The sequence below is a fragment of the Bombina bombina genome, chromosome 4 (genome assembly GCF_027579735.1).
Source record: "Bombina bombina isolate aBomBom1 chromosome 4, aBomBom1.pri, whole genome shotgun sequence".
Classification (NCBI taxonomy): domain Eukaryota; kingdom Metazoa; phylum Chordata; class Amphibia; order Anura; family Bombinatoridae; genus Bombina; species Bombina bombina.
Genome location: NC_069502.1, coordinates 331,095,327 through 331,116,818, shown reverse-complemented (window position 1 = coordinate 331,116,818; position 21,492 = coordinate 331,095,327). Strand labels below are relative to the sequence as shown.

Here is a 21,492-nt window from a genome sequence, read left to right as displayed (position 1 = left end):
CTCACCACCCTGCCTGAACCAGTTTGCTGAGTGTAAGACCTTGCTTGCTGTCGCTTTATTATCAGTAGCTGCTTTACTCTTGACTGTTACCTGAATACTTGTGTATGGTCCTGCCTGTCTGTTAAACGTTTAACCTCTTGCTCCCTTGATACCTTTATATGGTCCTGTGCCTACTATAGTTCGGTGCTTTGATTTCTACAGGTATTGTATTTGGTTCTAACTTTTATCACTCCTGCTACTAGGTTCACAACCATTATTATAAAAAGTTGACATAGATAGTATGGTATGATACTGTTTTGTTCTGTGCCTGGGATCTAACCTTTTACAAATAAGGACCAGCATTCTTTAATGTCATGTGTTCAATGATTTATGAATGTAAAAATAATAATGAAATTTATTTCTTATTAGACATCATACATTTAACTCTTTGCATTCTTCCAAAAAGGATATTACAGGCATAAAACAGATTACAATTGTCTATGATATAGATATTAGTACATTGAATTGGCAATACACAGAAAACAGTGTAAAATAAAATGACATAGAATAAAATTCTGTATTTTAGCAGGTTATTGTCACAGACTAATCTGTGCATAAACAGCAGTTTAGATTAATCTTATTACAGTAGCTAATAGTTGACTATGTATATACAGTATATATATATATATATATATATATATATATATATAACAAACAAGTAGACTTTTTAAGAGAATAGTTCATCGCATAAAGAAAATAGCCAAAGAAAAGACTCATACCATTTTGTTTTTCAAATTGTATTATTAGTGGTTCTGTATTTACTACAGATAGAAAAATCTCCCTACAGTCATAAACATTGCAGCAACATATATTTTAAAAAGAACAAAACACATCTAACTATTCTGTGTAGCTTATGTTATAGATATTTTAACTCTAGAGGCTTTCTCTTCTTTTATTTATCTCTCAAATTCCAGGTGTGTGGGATGCAAGCCAGCTGGAAAATTAACGTTGAGAAAAAGGGGAGAAAAAAAATCACATATGATGTAAGGAAATGTATAGCATGGTAGTGTGTATAGTATGTATAGCATGGCAGTATGTATAGCAGGGCAGTATGTATAGTACGTATAGCATGGCAGTACATATAGTATGTATAGCATGGCAGTGTGTATAGTATGTATAGCATGGCAGTGTGTATAGTATGTATAGCATGGCAGTACATATAGTATGTATAGCATGGCAGTGTGTATAGTATGTATAGCATGGCAGTGTGTATAGTATGTATAGCATGGCAGTACATATAGTATGTATAGCATGGCAGTGTGTATAGTATGTATAGCATGGCAGTACATATAGTATGTATAGCATGGCAGTGTGTATAGTATGTATAGCATGGCAGTATGTATAGCAGGGCAGTATGTATAGTACGTATAGCATGGCAGTGTGTATAGTATGTATAGCAGGGCAGTATGTATAGTACGTATAGCATGGCAGTACGTATAGTATGTATAGCATGGCAGTGTGTATAGTATGTATAGCAGGGCAGCGTGTATAGCATGGCAGTGTGTATAGTATGTATAGCATGACAGTGTGTATAGTATGTATAGCATGGCAGTGTGAATAGTATGTATAGCATGGCAGTGTGTATAGTGTGTATAACATGGCAGTGTGTATAGTATGTATAGCATGGCAGTGTGAATAGTATGTATAGCATGGCAGTGTGAATAGTATGTATAGCATGGCAGTGTGTATAGTGTGTATAGCAGGGCATTGTGTATAGCATGGCAGTGTGTATAGTATGTATAGCATGGGAGTGTGAATAGTATGTATAGCATGGCAGTGTGTATAGTGTGTATAGCAGGGCATTGTGTATAGCATGGCAGTGTGTATAGTATGTATAGCATGGCAGTGTGAATAGTATGTATAGCATGGCAGTGTGAATAGTATGTATAGCATGGCAGTGTGTATAGTGTGTATAGCAGGGCATTGTGTATAGCATGACATTATGTATAGCAGGGCAGTGTGTAAAACAGGGCACTATGTATAGCAGGAAAGTGTGTAAAGCATGACAGTATGTATATCATGGCAGTATGTATAGCATGGTATTGTGTTGTGTATAGCAGAGCAGTATTTATAGCAGGGCAGTATGTATAGCAGAGCAGTGTGTATAGCAGGGCAGTATGTATAGCATGGTAGTGTGTATATTATGGCAGTGTGTATAGCAGGGGCAGAGTGTATAGCATGGCAGTGTGTATAGCAGGGCAGTATGTATAGCAGGGCAGTGTGTATAGCATGGCAGTGTGTATAGCATGGCAGTGTGTATAGCAGGACAGTATGTATAGCAGGGCAGTATGTATAGCAGGGCAGTGTGCAAAGCAGGGTAGTGTGTCTAGCATGGCAGTGTGTATAGCATGGCAGTATGTATATCATGGCAGTGTGTATAGCAGGGCAATGTGTATAACATGGCAGTATGTATAGCAGGGCAGTGTGTATAACATGGCGGTGTGTATATTATGTATAACATGACAGTATGTATAGCAGGGCAGTGTGTATAGCAGGGCAATATGTATAGCAGGGCAGTGTGTGTAGCAGGGCAGTATGTATAGCAGGGCAGTGTGCAAAGCAGGGCAGTGTGTATAGCAGGGCAGTATGTAAAGCAGGGCAGTATGTGCATTGCAGTGTGTATAGCAGGGCAGTATGTATAGCAGGGCAATATGTATAGCAGGGCAGTGTGTATAGCATGTCAGTATGTATAGCAGGGCAGTGTGCAAAGCAGGGCAGTGTGTATAGCAGGGCAGTATGTATAGCATAGTAGTGTGTATAGCAGGGCAGTGTGTATAACAGAGCAGTATGTATAGCAGGGCAGTATGTAAAGCAGTGCTGTATGTACATGGCAGTGTGTATAGCATGGCAGTATGTATAGCAAGGCAGTGTGTAAAGCAGGGCAGTATGTAGAGCAGGGCAGTGTATATAGCATAGCAGTGTGTATAGCAGGGCGGTATGTAAAGCAGTGCTGTATGTGCATGGCAGTGTGTATAGCATGGCAGTGTGTAAAGCAGGGAAGTGTGTAAAGCAGGGCAGTGTGTACAGCAGGACAGTATGTACAACAGGGCAGTATGTGCATGGCAGTGTGTATAGCATGGCAGTGTGTATAGCAGGGCAGTATGTATAGCAGGGCAGTATGTGCATGGCAGTATGAGTAGCATGGTAGTGTGTATAGTATGGCAATATGTTTAGTATGTATAGCAGGGCAGTATGTATAGCAGGGCAGTGTGTATAGCATGTCAGTGTGTATAGCATGGCAGTATGTATAGTATGTATACTAGAGCAGTATGTATAGCAGGGCAGTATGTGCATGGTAGTGTGTATAGCATGTCAGTATGTATAGCAGGGCAGTGTGTATAGCAGGGCAGTGTGTATAGCAGGGCAGTATGTATAGAAGGGAAGTATGTGCATGGCAGTGTGTATAGCAGGGCAGTGTGTATAGCAGGGCAGTATGTATAGAAGGGAAGTATGTGCATGGCAGTGTGTATAGCAGGGCAGTGTGTATAGCAGGGCAGTATGTATAGCATAGCAGTGTGTATATTATGGCAGTGTGTATAGCAGGGGCAGAGTGTATAGCATGGTAGTGTGTATAGCAAAGCATTATATATATAGCAGGGCAGTACAGCATGGCAGTATGTATAGCAGGGCAGTATGTACAGCAGGGCAGTTTATATAGCAGGGCAGTGTGTATTGCAGGGCAGTATGTATAGCAGAGCAGTATGTATAGCAGGGCAGTGTATATAGCAGGGCAATGTGTATAGCAGGGCAGTAAAACATTAATTTCCTTCATCTCCTATTTCCCTTTTATTTTATTTGCACAAAAAAGCAGTGCTATTAGTTTGCCTAATGTTTTTAGCTTCAGAGCAAACTTTTTCTTTACTTGTAGATATGGCTTCTAATGTTTGGATACATTTTACATATTTTAGGATTATACTGGGGATACATTAAAACATTGCAAATGAGATGTCTGTGACTATGGGGTGGATTGGCAGTTTCCTTGGTGTGCACCCTGCAATAAGGCTTTTTCTGGATAGGTGCATTCTTATACATAAGTTTTCTTCTACAAATAACCTTGTTAGTATTTTGTAATACTTGTAATATTTGCTCATATAACATATAGACATTTAACAAATGTGTCAATTATAACATCTAAACATTTATATAAACTGAACACTAACACATACAACTAAAACAAGTTAATTAGGATACAATTAAAGAAACATTAAACCTGATTTGTTGCTACAATGCATTTAAAATGTCATAAAAATAATTTTATATTTGCATATTATATATTATATATTTACAACACTAAATTACAAAATGCATACACAATACATTTTCTTTCAACTTTCATTTTGATGTTCAGAAACATATTATTCTAAATGCCTCTTATCTCCTCTGTAGGGACAACTATAAATGAGCAACTACAGTGACCAATCTCTGGCTAGAATGTAACAAAATTAGGCTTCTGAAATCTGCAGTATGCACTTACAATTCTCACAGGAAATGGAAAAATACAATTGTCAGGGTTAAATTATAGGAAATTGAGGAACCATACAGAATGAAATGTTATGGAAAAGTTGTATTATTGTGGATAATTAAATATTTTGTGGGGAATTCAAACTGTGTTTTATATCTTTTAAAATAATTGCAGCTTTGTATTCTAAATTCTTACCTGCTTTTTTTTTTTTTTTTTTTTTAACATTTTGCATGCACAACTCTTCTTAGATGGAGCAGGGGATTCAGCCAATGAATATACCTGCTTACAAGTAGACAACAAAGGCTTTTAACAGAATAGGAACTGGCAGCATGCAATGTAAACAAGCACTCCGGGGGGTTGCAAAACTATATAAGCAGGTAAATAATGCAATTCTTTTTAATGGATTGCAGAAACAAATACTTGTTTAATGTCCCTTTAAGAAAAACTCACACTTATAAATCTCATTTTGCTTTTTTCTTCCTTTTTTGGCTTTTTAGTTGAGGGAAAATGTAATGCATAATGGCAAAAGGCATGTTGGCTGTTTTAATGGAGGGTGCTACACAGCCCCATTTTTAGTTCTCTCAATTATAACAGGTACAGCCCCCATACTTATTTTATCCATGGGGGGACTCCTCGTGAGGTTGATGTTGCATAGGAAAAAAGGACATATATTTGCATTACTTTGGATACTTTGGAGGGGCTACTAAAATATTATATATATGTCAACCTATATGATGGACTGTTGATATAAATGTCTGTCTGCTACTATCTCTAGGTCTTTATATATATATACGTATATATATATATATATATATATATATATATATGTGTGTGTGTGTATATATTATATATATATATATATATATATATCTGTGTGTGTATTTTACAATCTTTTTATATGTTTTGTCATGAAGAAGGAGCTTTATTCAAAAAGATATTTGAGTTCTGAGTATTTTTTTCTTCTTCATTTTTTCCATACTGCTATATATTACTATTCGGGAAGAAAATGTTACTTGTCTATTCAAGGTTAAATATAGGGAAATGCTACATTTCTTATTTATTAAAAGTTTCCTCCTGGTCCAAAACTAATGGAAATGCCCAGTTTATGTGTGTGTGTGAATGTGTGTGTGTAAGAGTGTGTGTGTGTGATAGAGAGTGTGTGTGTGTGTGTGTGAGAGAGAGAGAGAGAGAGAGAGAGAGAGATAGAGAGAGAGAGTGTGTGTGTGTGTGCGTGTGAATGTGTGTGTGAATGCACATGGACCAGGATTATGGAGAAGTCTAGCGGTAATAGTCAGCATTCACCACAACTTTCAGTATAGTGTATGTGTCCATATGTGTGAATGGTTCTGTGTGTGATATATATATATATATATATATATATGTGTGTGTGTGTTTGTATGTATGTGTGTATATGTGTTTGTGTATGTGTATGTGAAGTGTGTGTGTGCGCATGTATGTAGATGTCTGCATTTGGGTTTATGTTTACATATATGTGTGTGTGAGTGTGTATATGTATGTGTATATGTGTGCGTACATGTGTGTATATGTGTGAGTGTAAGTGTGTATACGTGTAGAAGGTAAGACACAATGAGGACAGGAGAGACAGAAGCAGATTCCATATATTGCATAAGAAATATAAAGCGATGTGCTCAGAACAGCACTTCTCCATGTTTAATTGATTTTAGACATGAGTGAATCATTCACGTAAGAAATATAAGCACCTTAGAAACCTTGGTGTGTGTGTGTAGCATGTGTACTTAGTGTGTGTAGTGTGTGTTTGTATAGTATTTGCATATAGTGTGTGTAGTGTGTGTGTAAGGGTGTGTGTGTGGTATGTGTACGTAGTGTGAGTGTGTATTATGTGCATACAGTGTGTGTAGTATGTGTGTGTGTAAGGGTGTGTGTGTAGTGTGTGTGTAGTATGTGCATATAGTGTGTGCAGTGTGTGTGTGTGTAGTATGTGCATATAGTGTGTGTAGTGTGTGTGTTTGTATAGAATATGTACATAGTGTATGTATATAGTATGTGCATATAGTGTGTGCAGTTTGTGTGTGTAGTATGTGTACTTAGTGTGTGTAGTATGTGCATATAGTGTGTGTAGTATGTGTACGTAGTATGTGCATATAGTGTGTGTATTTTGTGTTTGTGTAGTATGTGCATATAGTGTGTGTAGTGTGTTTGTGTAGTATGTGTACACAGTGTGTAGTGTGTGTGTGTAGTATGTGCATATAGTGTGTGTGTGTGTAGTATGTGTACACAGTGTTTGTAGTGTGTGTGTGTGTAGTATGTGTACGTAGTAGTGTGTAAGGTGTGTGTGTGTAATATGTGCATATAATGTGTGTAGTGTGTGGGTGGAGTATGTGTACCTAGTGTGTGTAATGTGTGTGTGTAGTATGTGCATATAGTGTGTGTATTATGTGTACGTAGTGCTTGTAGTGTGTGTTGTTATCCCTGACAATTTCTAAGAATCATTTTTTACAAGGACATGTTGGAGTTAAGTCCTGGTGAATTGTACATGTCTGTGCTTGTGTTTGTGTTATGCTTGTGAATCAATCCATTAGAGGACATCTGAGTTCAGCCTTTTACCTAATGAGAACTGTTATGGGATGAACACATTCTCATCTTGCCAACAAAAATCTCACCCCAGGATTCTGTGTAAAACATGCTTGTGCATGCTTACTTGCATGCTCTCTAGTTTACAAGAATTGCCTGTTAAATAGGAAAGTGAGCTTTTACATTACAATAAGTATTTGATAAACATGATTAACAATCTTTTAAAGGCATTATGTTACCACAAATGACATTTTTTTGGTGGATTCATGTAGTCACCACTGCTACAGGAGAAGGCCTGTGAAAACTCTGGGAAATTCTGCAAAACTCCATTAACCCTGAAAAAAGAGATTATTTATTTAAAGACAAAGTCTACTCAAAATTAAGTTTTAATGATTCAGATAGGGCATGCAGTTTTAACCCCTTAGTGACCAGACCATTTTTTCAATTTTCTTACCTTTAAGGACCACGGCTATTTTTTTTAGATTTCTGCCATTTTAACCCCTTAGTGACCAGACCATTTTTCAATTTTCTTAGCGTTAGGGACCAAGGTTTTTCTTTACATTTATGAATGGTTTGTGTTTAGCTGTAATTCTCCTCTTACTCATTTACTGTACCCAGACATATTATATACCAAAAAACCCAATGTTTACATGTTCCTTTATACTTAATATGTGTAGTGCGCACGCACACGCTCCTGCCCTCTTGAGCGCTCCCGTCGTCTCACCCGCACTCCCGGAACTTGATCCCTGCTTGCCTGAACTGCTCCAGCGATGGGCCGCCCACCCACCTCCCTCGTATCCCTCCCACACCACCAACGATCTGCACCATCACTGGCCAATGCAAAGAGGGCCACAAAGTGTTGAACTAAACAGTCCAATATTTCAACCATTGGTCCAATAAAATGTACATCAATAGAGGACACTTAAAAGTTCCTCAAGCAGCAGCTAAAATGATAAAAGCTGCCTATGCTATGATTAGAGCATTAGATTGAACTGCTATGTTTCATGAGTCGCATTATTGTACTTACACAGTGTCACTTCTTTATGATAGTGTTTATATTAGTAAAACAACTAAGGGCTTAGCTGGGACCTAAAGAAAGGTTTATTTGTCACCCACTGGTTGTCTAGTATTTTGTGTAGGACACAGCTGACAACACTAAATGTGCCCAGTACATAAATGTGTGAGCTATACCTGATTACTAAACAACCATAAAAGTGAAACATGGACTATTAAACGTTTGGGCTCCATGTCAATTTTTTTGCATACTAAACTGAATTTGTATTATTATTCTTATTATTATTATTCTTATTCTTATTATTCTTATTATTATTATCATTTATTTGAATTGGAACACAACTGACCTGAACATATTGGGGCTGTGAGTACTGGTAGCAATTGTTGTGACAGCATACTCAGGTCTGTACATTCCACACCAGACCTAAAAAATAAAAATAAAGGTGTATTTGAATTCATTCAGAATGTTATTGTATTTTTTATGTATTAATGAGTCTGTTTAAATTATAATTAGGGTTGCACCGATACCGATACTAGTATCGGTACCGATACCAAGTATTTGCATGAGTACTTGTACTCGTGCAAATTCACTGATACTTAAACCGATACCTCCACTTCCTACCCATACATCATCTTGTGGTTTTTTTTCAAACTGCATGTTCCCATTTCATTTAACCTGGAGTGGAAACTTAACTAAAATTTGTTCACTTCTGTTCTGCCAATACAAATTGCTGTTATTTGTTTTATTGTACGTCAGAGCAGTGCTCCAAAAGCCGCTACTATACACGTTGTTCAGGCAAACCCCTGAAGTACTGGGCAGTTAATAAACTGAGATTTCCAGCTCTGGCTAAAATGGCCCAAAAATATATGTCTGCCCCATGCAGTAGTTTAAAATGTGAAAGACTGTTCAGCTTAGCATCAAACGTCCTTACTGATAGCAGAAACAGAATTATAGCTGAACATGCAGAGATGCTTCTGTTCATTAAAAAGAGCTTGCCACTAACTTTAAAAAAATATTCAAATAGCTAGATTGCCTGTTATACTGCTAGTTCTCATCTTGAACAAGTAAGTTCAAAACATACTGTACTCTGAGGACTGAAAATAAAAAGCAGCCCTGGAAAAATATGAAGACCAGTCCTATTTTCTGTTGAGTCAGAAGAATTCAAATGCTCTATTTTTCTCAAAGGGGATTACTGGGACACTCCTTTCCCAATATTTTTTCCAGAATTAAATTATATTACTTTGTATTAAATACAAATATCAGATTGATGTTATATAGGCACCATACAACCCAATAGCATCCAGTAATCACCCCTTTAAATTGTAACTTTCCAGCCACAGCTGCTGCAGCTGTTATTTATTGTTGACATTCTTAATATATTTGATTGTAATATTTTTTATTTATAAACATGTTCTTTATTATTTCAAATTGTCTTTTGAGTTACAGTTCATCATTATAAAGAAGATATCTAATTCATTAGTCTGCATTGTGCTTGGAAAACTGTCATGATATTAAAAAAGAAGTATCGGTAATTGGTATCGGTGAGTATTTGAAAAAAGTATCGGTACTTGTACTCGGTCTTAAAAAAATGGTATCGGTGCAACCCTAATTGTTATATACTGTTTCAATATTAAAATGCACTAGAATGTCCTTTTAAACAAATATTTCACTACTATTACTTAAAATGTATCCAAACATTTACAATCAAAAGTAACGCACATGCTAGCAATAAAGAAAGCATTACATTATTACAGTCTTTTTGCACAAATTGCTTGTGGCATTATGCACAATTATAAAATGCATAGATATACGGTACCTGTCCTAAACTAATGAAGAATAGTTGCTCAGTGTTCATATCGATACTAGGGAGTTTTTTCTCTTTTCCGTGTATTCTTACATAGTCTTGGTAAGCCTTCAAGAAAGATAAAAATGTATAGCTTAGTAAGACAACCTACCTAATTGTATTTGTTATAGAAATAAGGGTAAAACAGCAACAAAACCAGTCTAATACTTCTGTCTTTGCAAGATGGTTTGAATAAAATAAAAATTATTATTGCTCAAATCACATTTTTTAAACTAGGAAGCTAATGATTTTTGTGCATTTGCACATTTTTAAAAAATCATGCACAATTATATGAAATCTTCAGTCGCACATGTCATGATAGTCATTAATCATTCAGTTGCATGTTTTATGTTTTACTTTTGCTTTAACCACATACATTTAGGTTAGTAAAACTTGGATGGCTTTATTAAAACCACCTGAGCTCAGTACACTTTTTTCTCCATGTAAAAATTAAATTGAACAGGGACTTTCCTTACTAAACATAACAGGATATTGCATGGTAGCTATTAAATATGTGCCATAAGATTCAATTTGACGGATAACATCTAGAGGTTAAATGAGCAGTTACTTATCATTTTCTAGCTAAGTTGTGGAACATTAATAAAATAACTCATTCCAGTGAATTATCAGATTTTTTTGAAAATCTTCACATAGGCTTTGCACACTGGTAAACTTATAATAAAAAGCATCTTTACTGTATTAAAACAATCTTTAAAAACAATATAAGCATATGGTACCATTGTCAACAAGGTCACAGTCAGTAGTGTACTCTGCCGGCCTGGCACTTAATCGTTGATTCAGATATATCAGATATTTGATGTTCTTATAAAGTACACAGAGAACAACTATATATACTGTGTATATATATATATATATATATATATATAAATAATCATATCATATATATATACACACACATATATATATATATGTACATGTGTATTTATGTATTTATATGTGTATACATGTATTTACAGACATACACATCAATACATATGCACACATGTACATATATATATATATATATATATATATATATATAACAACAACAACCCCAAAGATCGGGAAATCGCCGAAGAGGGAAAGTGCCATACACAAGTCTGCACAGAGGACATCCACTAGGAGCTCTTCCAAGAAAGGAGGAGAAACCATAACAGACCGGAGAAACTTTACCACACGCGTAGACATTACCTCATATGATTGAGGTACCCTCTGGTAAGAGAATACCATTTGTCGTGTAGAGTCCTTGGCTGCAGTTTGACTACCATCTTTTCTATTGACTATTTATGATATAGTTTGGGTGTCTAAAAGTGAAATTTACCAGGATCTTGTACATCTAAATAATCATTACTCCAATTGCCTTTTTTTGCATCACACCTTGAAAATCCAGGACTCTTTTCTTCACTATTATCCAGAGACGTATATAGACTGCCTGTTACCAACATAACTGACACCTCTGATACATTTTATATTAGATCACTTTCAAACCATTGGTATTTTTTGTAGCGCTGAATTCTTTCCGATACAGACTCTCTTTTATTTACATATATATATATATATATATATATATATATATATATATATATATATATATATATATATACAAATATATAAGTGCATTAGAGCCCTTTGCTGTTAAGTAGATGAATATATGTAGAAAAAATATTCATCTTTAATAAAGTGTTATAGTGTTTTATTTACTGTAAATATTTCACTTTTCAATGGTCTGCACATAGCAGAATATGTTCTTAGTATTTATAAATAGATATTCCTATATATATCTGTATATATCTTTACCTATATATAGTGATGATATACTGTGTATATATATATATATAAAATTTGGGGGGGGCAAAACACCATCAGATATAAATATAAATATATATTTATGAATAAATAGAACATATTCTGCTACGTGAAGAACATTGGAATGTTAAATATTCATATTTTCATGTTGGGTTAGCTCACTTGAAAATATGTGATTGTGATTGTGTGTGAGTAGCGTGTTAGGTTTTTTCCACTTTTTTGCTTCATTGACGAGAGCAAAAACAGTTTACTTTCAACTCGTAATACGAGCGCAACCTGATGCAAGCAAAAAGCTTTCTTTTAGAGCAGTTAAATCTCGAGCTGGAGTGTTAAATAGTGCTCCACTTGTAATCTGGCCCTTTGAGTATATAGTACACTGCAAATGCCCTACTTATTTTGAGAGCTCACGTAATAGGTATGAGGGAAATAGAAGGAATGTTTTTTTACTCCAATGAAGGCTAGTTGATAGGTGACTAAGGTCACTAGGCATATCACAGGAATGACTTTAAATAGTGGGGAAGTAGAATCTACAGCTTTAACACAATGAATTGCCAGGATAAGCTCTACCCCATCTTTGGTGGCAGAAGTCATAGCTGTGTGCTGGGGTTCTTGTCATGTCTTGATCACTGGTAGTAGTGAGTGAGTGACAGAGCCAGTCTCTGAGACTTGTTTGTGGTGATGTGCAGGAACATGTGGGGCGTAGATATTGTTGTTATTAACTTATGTGTTATTTACTAGTAGTTAATAAATTAGGCTATAGCCTATTGTGAGGGAGGAGGCTAAGTTACCTTTACACTTTAGTCTCTGCACCCTTTTTGGTAACTGAGAATTAATCTAATTGTTGCAGTCATGGAGCAAAGCCAGCATTATTTCTAAAAAGCTGTATAAATCCCACTGTGGGAAATGTTATTACATGTTGAAATTAAGCATAAAAGGTATGTTGTATCTCTGTGAGGTTATATGCCACAAGTATTCATTTGAGTTCCTGTTTTGATATTTAATGTGAGATGAAAAAGAAGTCACAGATTCTCTCTCTGCCACTAACAGTTTAAAAATATGATCTAGCTTTACAGGTTGCAATTTTATGTGACCATTTACTGTAGCTATTAAAAGTTATTTTAAAATAAACCACTAAAGCAAAGTTAAAAAACAATTATTGAATCCCATAGAAAAAGCATTTGTCCGTCAGTTAAAGGGACACTGAAACCAATTTTTTTTCTTTCGTGATTCAGATAGAGCATGCAATTTTAAGCAACTTTCTAATTTACTCCTATTAACAATTTTTCTTCGTTCTCTTGCTATCTTTATTTGAAAAAGAAGGCAGCTAAGCTTTTTTTTTTTGTTCAGAACTCTGGACAGTTTTTTTTTTTTGGTGGATGAATTTATCCACAAATCAGCAAGGACAACCCAGGTTGTTCACCAAAAATGAGCCGGCATCTAAACTTACATTCTTGCTTTTCAAATAAAGATACCAAGAGAATGAAGAGAATTTGATAATAGGAGTAAACTAGAAAGTTGCTTAAAATGTCATGCTCTATCTGAATCACGAAAGAAAAAATTTGGGCTCAGTGTCCCTTTAAGGTAATTTTATTGCAATTTAACTAATGATGTGCATATCTATACCACATAAAAGGGACATACAACCTCAAATTTTCTTTCATGATTCAGATAGAGAATACAATAAATCTTTCCAATTTACTTCTATTATCAAGTTTGCTTTGTTCTTATGTTATTCTTTGCTGAAGAGATAACTAGGTAGCTAGCGTGCACATGCGTGAAGAACTGCATGACACGAAATAGTGCTGCCATCTAGTGCTCTTGCTAATGGATTACATTGTTGCTATATAGTGCCGCAGACACGTGCACAGTCCTGAGCTTACATTCCTGCTTTTCAACATAGGAGAACAAAAAAACAAAGAAAAATTGATAATAGAAGAAAAATTGAAAATTGTATGTTATATGAATCATGAAAGAAACATTTTGGGTTTTATGTCCCTGTAGCAGGAGTTAAACTCATCTGATAGTTACCACTTACTTTGTTTTAAGGTATATGATTGGCTCGCCAATACTTAAAGGGATAATCAACTCCAAAAATGTTATTGTTTAAAAAGTTATATAATCCCTTTAATACCCATTCAGTTTTGCACAAAAAACATCATTATATTAATATACTTTTTACCTCTGTGATTACCTTGTAACTAAGCCACTTTTTACAGCCGCTTGATCACATGGCTATTTATTTATTATCTATTGACTTGCATTTTAGCCAATCAGCCACAACTCCACGTGAGAGAGCACAATGTTATCTATATGGCTCACATTAACTAGCACTCCCCTGTTGTGAAAAGCTAATACAAAAGTATGTGATAAGAGGCTGTCTATAGTAGCTTAGTAACAGGCAGAAATTTAGAGGTTTAAATGTTATAAAGTATATTTATATAACAATGTTGGTTGTGCAAAGCTGTGAAATGGGTAGTAAAGGCGTTATCTATCTTTTTAAACAATAACAATTTTGGTATAGACTGTCCCTTTAAATATGGGTGTTGTCGGGAGCCAACTACCGCACTGTTCAGACGCCATACCAAAGAGCTCCTCCACAAACAGTTTACTTTTAGCTATTAAAGTGTACGTAAGGGACCATTTTCACCTCTATTGATAACCAGCTAATTGGGGGAAACCCTCCTAACTAATTTAAAGACAGCTGCTTCTTTTTTAGAAGTCGGATTGGAAGATCCGGACAACCAGCAACTGACTGCCTGGCACAGCTGCATTAACCCACGTCAACGGCATCACCTTCAACATCAGGCAGAGGCAAGTTTACCACTTAGCTCCGGAGGGTCGGGGATCCGCTCCGGAGCTTAACAGGACTCATAGCTACACTGAACTTTGGAGCAGGCAAGGAGACCGCACGCCGGAACTGACCGGGAGGCAATTGTAAGTAGAGGCTGGACAGCCACTTGCAGACAGTGCCGCACAAACCACAATAGTCTGCCTTAGTAATAGGTGGGGTGAGAGATTGACCCAAGCTGGCCAAAATATTAGGACTTGGTCTCAGGAGGGGCTAGAGCAGTTTTGGCGCGAGACGCCATCTTCTATATTCATCCCGCTCATAGTGAGAGCCGCACCATACTGGATTAGCGCAGCTACAATCTAGGAAAGCAGCACTAACGGAGGCACACAAATAAGGGACTCTACACCTTCTGCGGAATACACTAGCATAGCCTGAAGTCTATATAAATACACTATAGCCTTAATACAGCCTGTGATTTTGCTTCCCACGTGGAGGCTGCTCCATATACAAGTTTACAACTTCAGTTACATTATTTGGGAGGCCTCAAAAACTAACGTACTTACTAATATTGGCCCCTACACACATGTTTCATTATAGCACGCAGTGCTGATAGCAGACTTTGGCTGTTTCAGGCATAAAGCAGACTTGTAAAGATGTCCTCAATCACAGCAAAACCACAGGGCCTACAGAAAGAACACAGTCTTCCTCCCACATAGGACTGTGCTAGCAAGAGCTAATAAACCTGCAGGGGCAGGACTGACGTGTTTGGAATACATTTGTTTAAAGTCTAGTGCATGCAGGGTGTCTCTCTCTATTTATCCACATAAACTGCATATTTACAGAGGATTTATAAGCAGGACCCCATAGTTGCTGGACATTAGTGTAACTGCTCACTAGCACTGCATCACTGTCTATTAAGGCATAATTATAAAACACCGGGCTGACTGTGTGAGAGTTTATCTGGGGGCAAGATTCAGCACTAAAGGAGAAATTTTAATACAACTTTGATCAACAAAGTATTGCTGCTCTCTGTCCCCTCCATTTCCTGCTGGCTTTGCTCAGCAGGTCATATCCCACTTTCCCTTTCCGACTTGGTCCAGTGTGGACAAATGCCCTGGGGATCAGAGACAGTAAAAGAGATCCCAGCATTTGGATAAAGAGTGTCATTATATGCTCTGGCTCAGTCAAGCTGTAAAAATGAATGACAATAGATAGCTACATGGCTGTGTGAAATGGCTTGGCTGGGTGGTCTGGCAGAAATCTGATGATGTGACAGAGTAAGACTGTTTCCCTTACCACAGCAAACCCCTCATACTTCATAGAGTCCCATAGGGATTGATTAATATGCCCTTCAACAAGAAATGAGGGAAATATAGATAAAGTGAGTGAAGACTTTAGCAGAAAGGCGGTTGGATGCTGGGATTTGAATCTGTTAGTGCATAACAAGATAAGACGCAGAGGTTTGGAATGTAGCTGCCTATTCTCCATGTGCATTGAGAGAGTGGGGATCTTTATATATATATATGGTCTATGATTAAGGCATTTCTAAGCCGAAACGCGTAAGACCGGCTACGGCTTAATCTGATGACACAAGCTATTTCTATTTTATGTTGAAGTGTGGATTTTTGTACCTGAAGATAAATAAAGAAGAAGTTTATGTTTTCAAGTTGGTTCGCTGGATTTCTTTTCTTTGATGTTCATATATATATATATATATATATATATATATGTCAGAGGAGCTTAACAAGCAATCGCATTATGGCACAGTAGCAGAAAATAAACCGCTTTTTGCTCGCACCTGTGAAACACAGAAGAGGGAGCCTGACGCCATATTCTCATATCATTGACTATTATACTTAAACATACGGCAGTGCATTCCTATCAGCTTTGAAATTAGCCATGTCTACCAGAAAAGGCCCTAAAAGTGATAAAGGGGCGAAATCTATATCAGTGGATGCCTTCTTCAAAGCAGCTAAAACATCCAAAACTCAAGACCATCCCACAGTTGAAATGGAGGAAGACCTGGAGTCAGGGGATGAGATAGACTCTAACGATATGATACCTGTAACCAGGGCAGATCTACGGTCCTTAGTTTCTAAACAGGACATTACATCCAATTTTGAAAAGCTGTGGGACAAAATGGACAGCTTTCAAGCGACAATTACTAGCAGTCTCACTGAAATTAAGAACGAGATCTCGGAACTGGGAAGCCGAGTAGACTCCCCAGAATCAACCACAGATGAGATGGGAGAGGAAGTTACAACAATTTCGGAAACATTAGCCTCACAACAACAAACAATAATGGAACTAGAAGAGAAAATAGAAGATATGGAAAATAGGAGCAGAAGATCCAATATTAGGCTTAAGGGGATACCAGAAACCATAACAGCTGAAGAGCTCCACACCTATCTCCAACAAATGTTCCACGCTATCCTGGGAACGTCCAATGATTCGGACTACCCGATAGAGAGAGCTCATAGGGCTCTCAGACCCAAACCCAAACCTGATCAGCCACCAAGAGATGTTATTATCAAATTGCTACGATACCCAGACAGAGAGAAGATACTTCTAGCAGCCAGACAAAACCCCACCTTCAAATTTCAAGGAAATATCATCCAGTTTTTTCAAGACCTCTGCGTTAAAACGCTACAACGACGAAATGCACTACGACCTCTTACTCTACTTCTGAGGAAGAACCAGATCCCATACAGATGGGGTTTTCCTTTTGCACTACAAGTGGTGCGGAATGGTAGGCTGCTGTCTATCAAGACAGTGGAAGAGATCCCTGATATATGTAGATTTCTTGACCTAGAACCCCCAGACACCACAACTGGAGAAACAACAACACATCCGCCTGACTCATCCCAAAACCGTCCAAAACCTCAAAGATCAAAGTGGAAGAAAATCACTAAGAAGAAAATGAAAACTTGAAGCTGTTGGATAAGCCACATTTGAGGTGGAGGAAGATATCTCTGTTCGTTGATGATAAATTAGAGGTTTACCCGATCTGGATAGCCTCTGATTCAGCAATGAGGTTTATTGTTTGGACCCTTTTTTAAAGGACTGATATTATTATTTCACTCAAAAAAGGGACACATGCTATAGTTTCTGGTAAGACCACTGGCTTGTCATTATTTATGTTTGTTTTTGACTCATGTTTATCCTAACACTAAGTCAATATCAGTTAATGTTGATTGTATGTTTGTTCATTTATATGTTATATGGAGTTGAAAGATACTGTACACTGCATGTTCACTCATCAGAGGGGGTAACCTTAGGGAATCACAGGAGAGGGGAGGAGAACCCAGGTTTCTTAGAATACCAGAAGAGAAGTGAGGGCAATCCCTATGACAATAGACTACTACATCCTATAATGATGCAACCGATGACGGATAGGAGATTGACACTTACACATAGTAGAGACAATGACGTTCCATAGAATTGTGTTAGTCTCGCACAATGCGAGAGGCCTTAATACAGACATTAAAAGAAGGACGGCTATGACTAATTATAGGAGATTAAGGGCAACTATTATATACCTACAGGAAACCCACTTCCTTAAAAAAACTATACCTAAATATTGGGCAAAAGACTACCCGCAACAATATCACTCCACTTTAGACTCCAAAAAAAGAGGGGTTTCTATCCTGATACATTCATCCATACCATTCTTGCACAAAGACACCATATCAGATGCGGAGGGTAGATATCTTTTAGTGATGGGTAGGATAGGGGAAGTGGATGTGCTTCTGTGTAATGTTTATGCTCCTAATGAGCAACAAGATAAATTCTTTGAGAATGTCTCACATTTGCTGACCGGTTGGTCACGAATGCGAATACTACTGGCGGGAGATTTTAACATTGATCTTCAGGCATTGGCAAACCAAAATCTTACCCTGTCATCGAATAAAAAGAATAGGCAAAAAACGACTGCTAAAAATATACTAGGTATACTTGAGCAGCATACTCTACATGACACTTGGATGACTTTGAATGGGGGATCTAGAGATACGACCTTTTACTCATCAGCCCACGATAGCTACAGTAAAATAGACTATGTATTTACAAGCCAGATCCTGCAGCCTGCAATACAAACCATAGACATACATCCATGCGTATGGTTTGACCACTCTATTACTCAATTAAGATTAGGTAATCTTTCAGACCCACATAGAACAAAGACCTGGACATATGACCCATCCTGCACGAAAAACCAGTTAGTAAAAAACAACATACTTAATCACCTAGAAGAATACTGGAGGATTAACGTAGACTCCACAGTGAACCCAATCACACCCTGGGCAGCACATAAAACAGTACTGAGAGGGATTCTCATTAAGGAGAAGATTCAATACAAAAAACAAAGAGAGGCCCACATAAAACACATTGAGACAGTAATAAAATCCTTGGAAATACTACATAAACAGACCCAGTCGAGGGCTACACTGTCGCAGCTCACTACTGAAAGACAAAAACTGCACTCGCTATTAAATGAGCAATCCCTAAGAGCTGCACATAAACTAAAGACAAATTATTATATTTATTCTAATAAACCAGACAAATATTTGGCAAAGAAAATTAGAGATAACTACAAGGCTCTGGCTATACCACAGATACAGAATTCCAATGGACAGATGACTTCCCACCCTCAGGAGATTGTTGATATATTCGCCGGGTTTTATAGCAAACTATATGATGGTTTAAAAGTGCAACACAATCCCTCCACGCAGGAGATGTTCGACTCCTTCATCTCAAAAGCAAAACTAACCCCAATAACTGAGAAAGATATGGAAGTGTTAAATGCCAAGATTACAAAGGTGGAGGTGCTGGCGGCTATTAAAAAACTTAAGCCAGGTAAAGCCCCAGGACCTGATGGCTTCCCAGGGGAATATTATAAAGCATTTAAAGAGACACTGATACCCCACTTAGTGGTATTCTCAAATCATATTATGGAGGGAGGGGAAATACCTAAGGACCTCCTTCGTGCTAGGATAGTGGTCATACCGAAACAGGGAAAAGATCCCAAATTCTGTGCTAGTTATAGGCCGATCTCTCTTATCAACCAAGATCTCAAAATAGTTACAAAAATTATGGCCAACAGGTTTAAACATATTTTACCCTCTATTATACATGCAGACCAAGTTGGATTTATTAAGGATAGGGAAGCCCCGGATAATATTCGCAAAATGGTGTCAGTAATAGATTATCTTCAGGAAAAGGGAATGCCTTCTCTGGTCCTGTCACTGGATGCGGAGAAGGCATTCGATAGAGTAGATTGGAAATATATGATGGCGGTGCTCACAACAATGGGATTTAATGGGAGATTCTTACAAGCTATTAGAGGGTTGTACTCGACACCAACAGCCCAGGTTAGAGCGATAGGACACCAATCTAAAGACATACACATACTCAACGGCACACGACAGGGATGCCCGCTCTCACCTTTAATCTTTGCATTGTGCATAGAACCACTAGCAGCATATATACGGAATTGTCCAGATATTTCAGGGGTAGAGATAGGGAAGTTAAGTCATAAAATTGCCCTGTTTGCCGACGATGTTCTACTCACAATTACGAATCCATCAAAGTCCTTGCCCTTTCTATACCAGGCACTAGATTTGTTTTCCCAAATTTCGGGCTATAAGATAAACGCTGATAAATGTGAGGCACTCCCCTTATCTATCCCAAAACACACAATAAAACTGATAGAAGCCAACTTCGACTTTCAATGGGCGCTAGGGGGCCTGAAATACTTGGGGATTAAATTAACCACGCATTCCTCTAGACTCTACACCACAAATTATGTTCCCCTGTTTAAAACAATCCGATCTGACCTAGGGAAATGAAGAAAGATGGGGTTCTCATGGTATGGCAGAATATCTGCGGTGAAAATGACAATTCTGCCAAGAATTCTGTACTTGTTTCGAGTACTTCCTATTAAAATTAATATTCCAGACCTCGATAATATCCAGAAAGATATACACAGATTTTTGAGGGACAACAAACACCCGAGGATCTTGCGTCAGATATTAGACAGACACAGACAACTAGGAGGGTTAGGAGTCCCTAACTTACACGACTATTACACAGAAGCTCGCTTAGCCCAGACTTCGATACTGGGGAGGCGACAGACAAACATATTATGGCCCGCCCTGGAAGCAGAAATGCTGAATCAAGAGACACCAGATGGTATTTTGTGGGACAGGGTTCTGGGAGAATCTCGAGCTTTATATCACAATAAAACTACATTGCTTACTAGACAACAATGGATGACTATCAAATGGATGGGAGGGTTAGTCCCTGTAAACTCACTGACAATACCACTGAAATACATAGTAAACGACGATTTCAAGTGTAGAGTTATGAAATGGGAAAATGAAGGGTTATATAGGGTTGCAGATCTACAACACCAGGGTAAGTTGTTGACATATTCTCAACTTCAGCAAAAACTTGAACCCATCCAACTACATTGGTTCCTGTATCTCCAGACAACATCAGCCATACGAGAATACCTAGGGACAGAGGGGACACATGGCCGACAGACGACTTTAGAGTACCTATGTGCATCCCTTAATAGACCTAAAAAGGCAATTTCCAGGTTATATATTTCTATTCAGGAGAGTAAGATACAAACAAAAACATCAGTAATGATAGATAAATGGGACAAAATGTTTTCTCAAGCTAGTAAAGGACTTATAAGTGCGGATCTTAGGGAGAATGTACTGAAAACTTCTTTTAGATGGTATCTGACCCCAACAAAAACAGCCCATATGGTTAAAGGGAGCAATAATCGATGTTACAGAGGCTGTCAAACGGTGGGTACCTATTTCCACATGTGGTGGGATTGCTCTAAAGTAAGTAATATATGGCAAAAACTATCTAAATTATTGAGCAAGATACTGAATGAACAGATCTCTCTCACCCCAGCACAGGCGTTGTTACACGAGAAAATAACTAGATTTAATACACACATAAATGTGTTT

At 37.4% G+C, this 21,492-nt stretch overlaps 1 protein-coding gene across 1 annotated transcript in view; it reads right to left on the bottom strand.

The window, feature by feature from the left end:
• Window positions 1-376: 376 nt before the first annotated feature.
• LOC128656254 (neprilysin-like) overlaps window positions 377-21,492 on the bottom strand; it is a 302,039-nt gene continuing 280,923 nt past the window's right edge. Inside the window, exons 21-23 of the mRNA XM_053710071.1 lie at window positions 9,886-9,981; window positions 8,416-8,492; window positions 377-7,389 (exon numbers count right to left, since the gene is read on the bottom strand). Of these exons, the coding sequence (XP_053566046.1) occupies window positions 7,290-7,389; window positions 8,416-8,492; window positions 9,886-9,981 (273 nt within the window). The 3' untranslated portion in view covers window positions 377-7,289. The remainder of the gene's footprint in view (window positions 7,390-8,415; window positions 8,493-9,885; window positions 9,982-21,492) is intronic.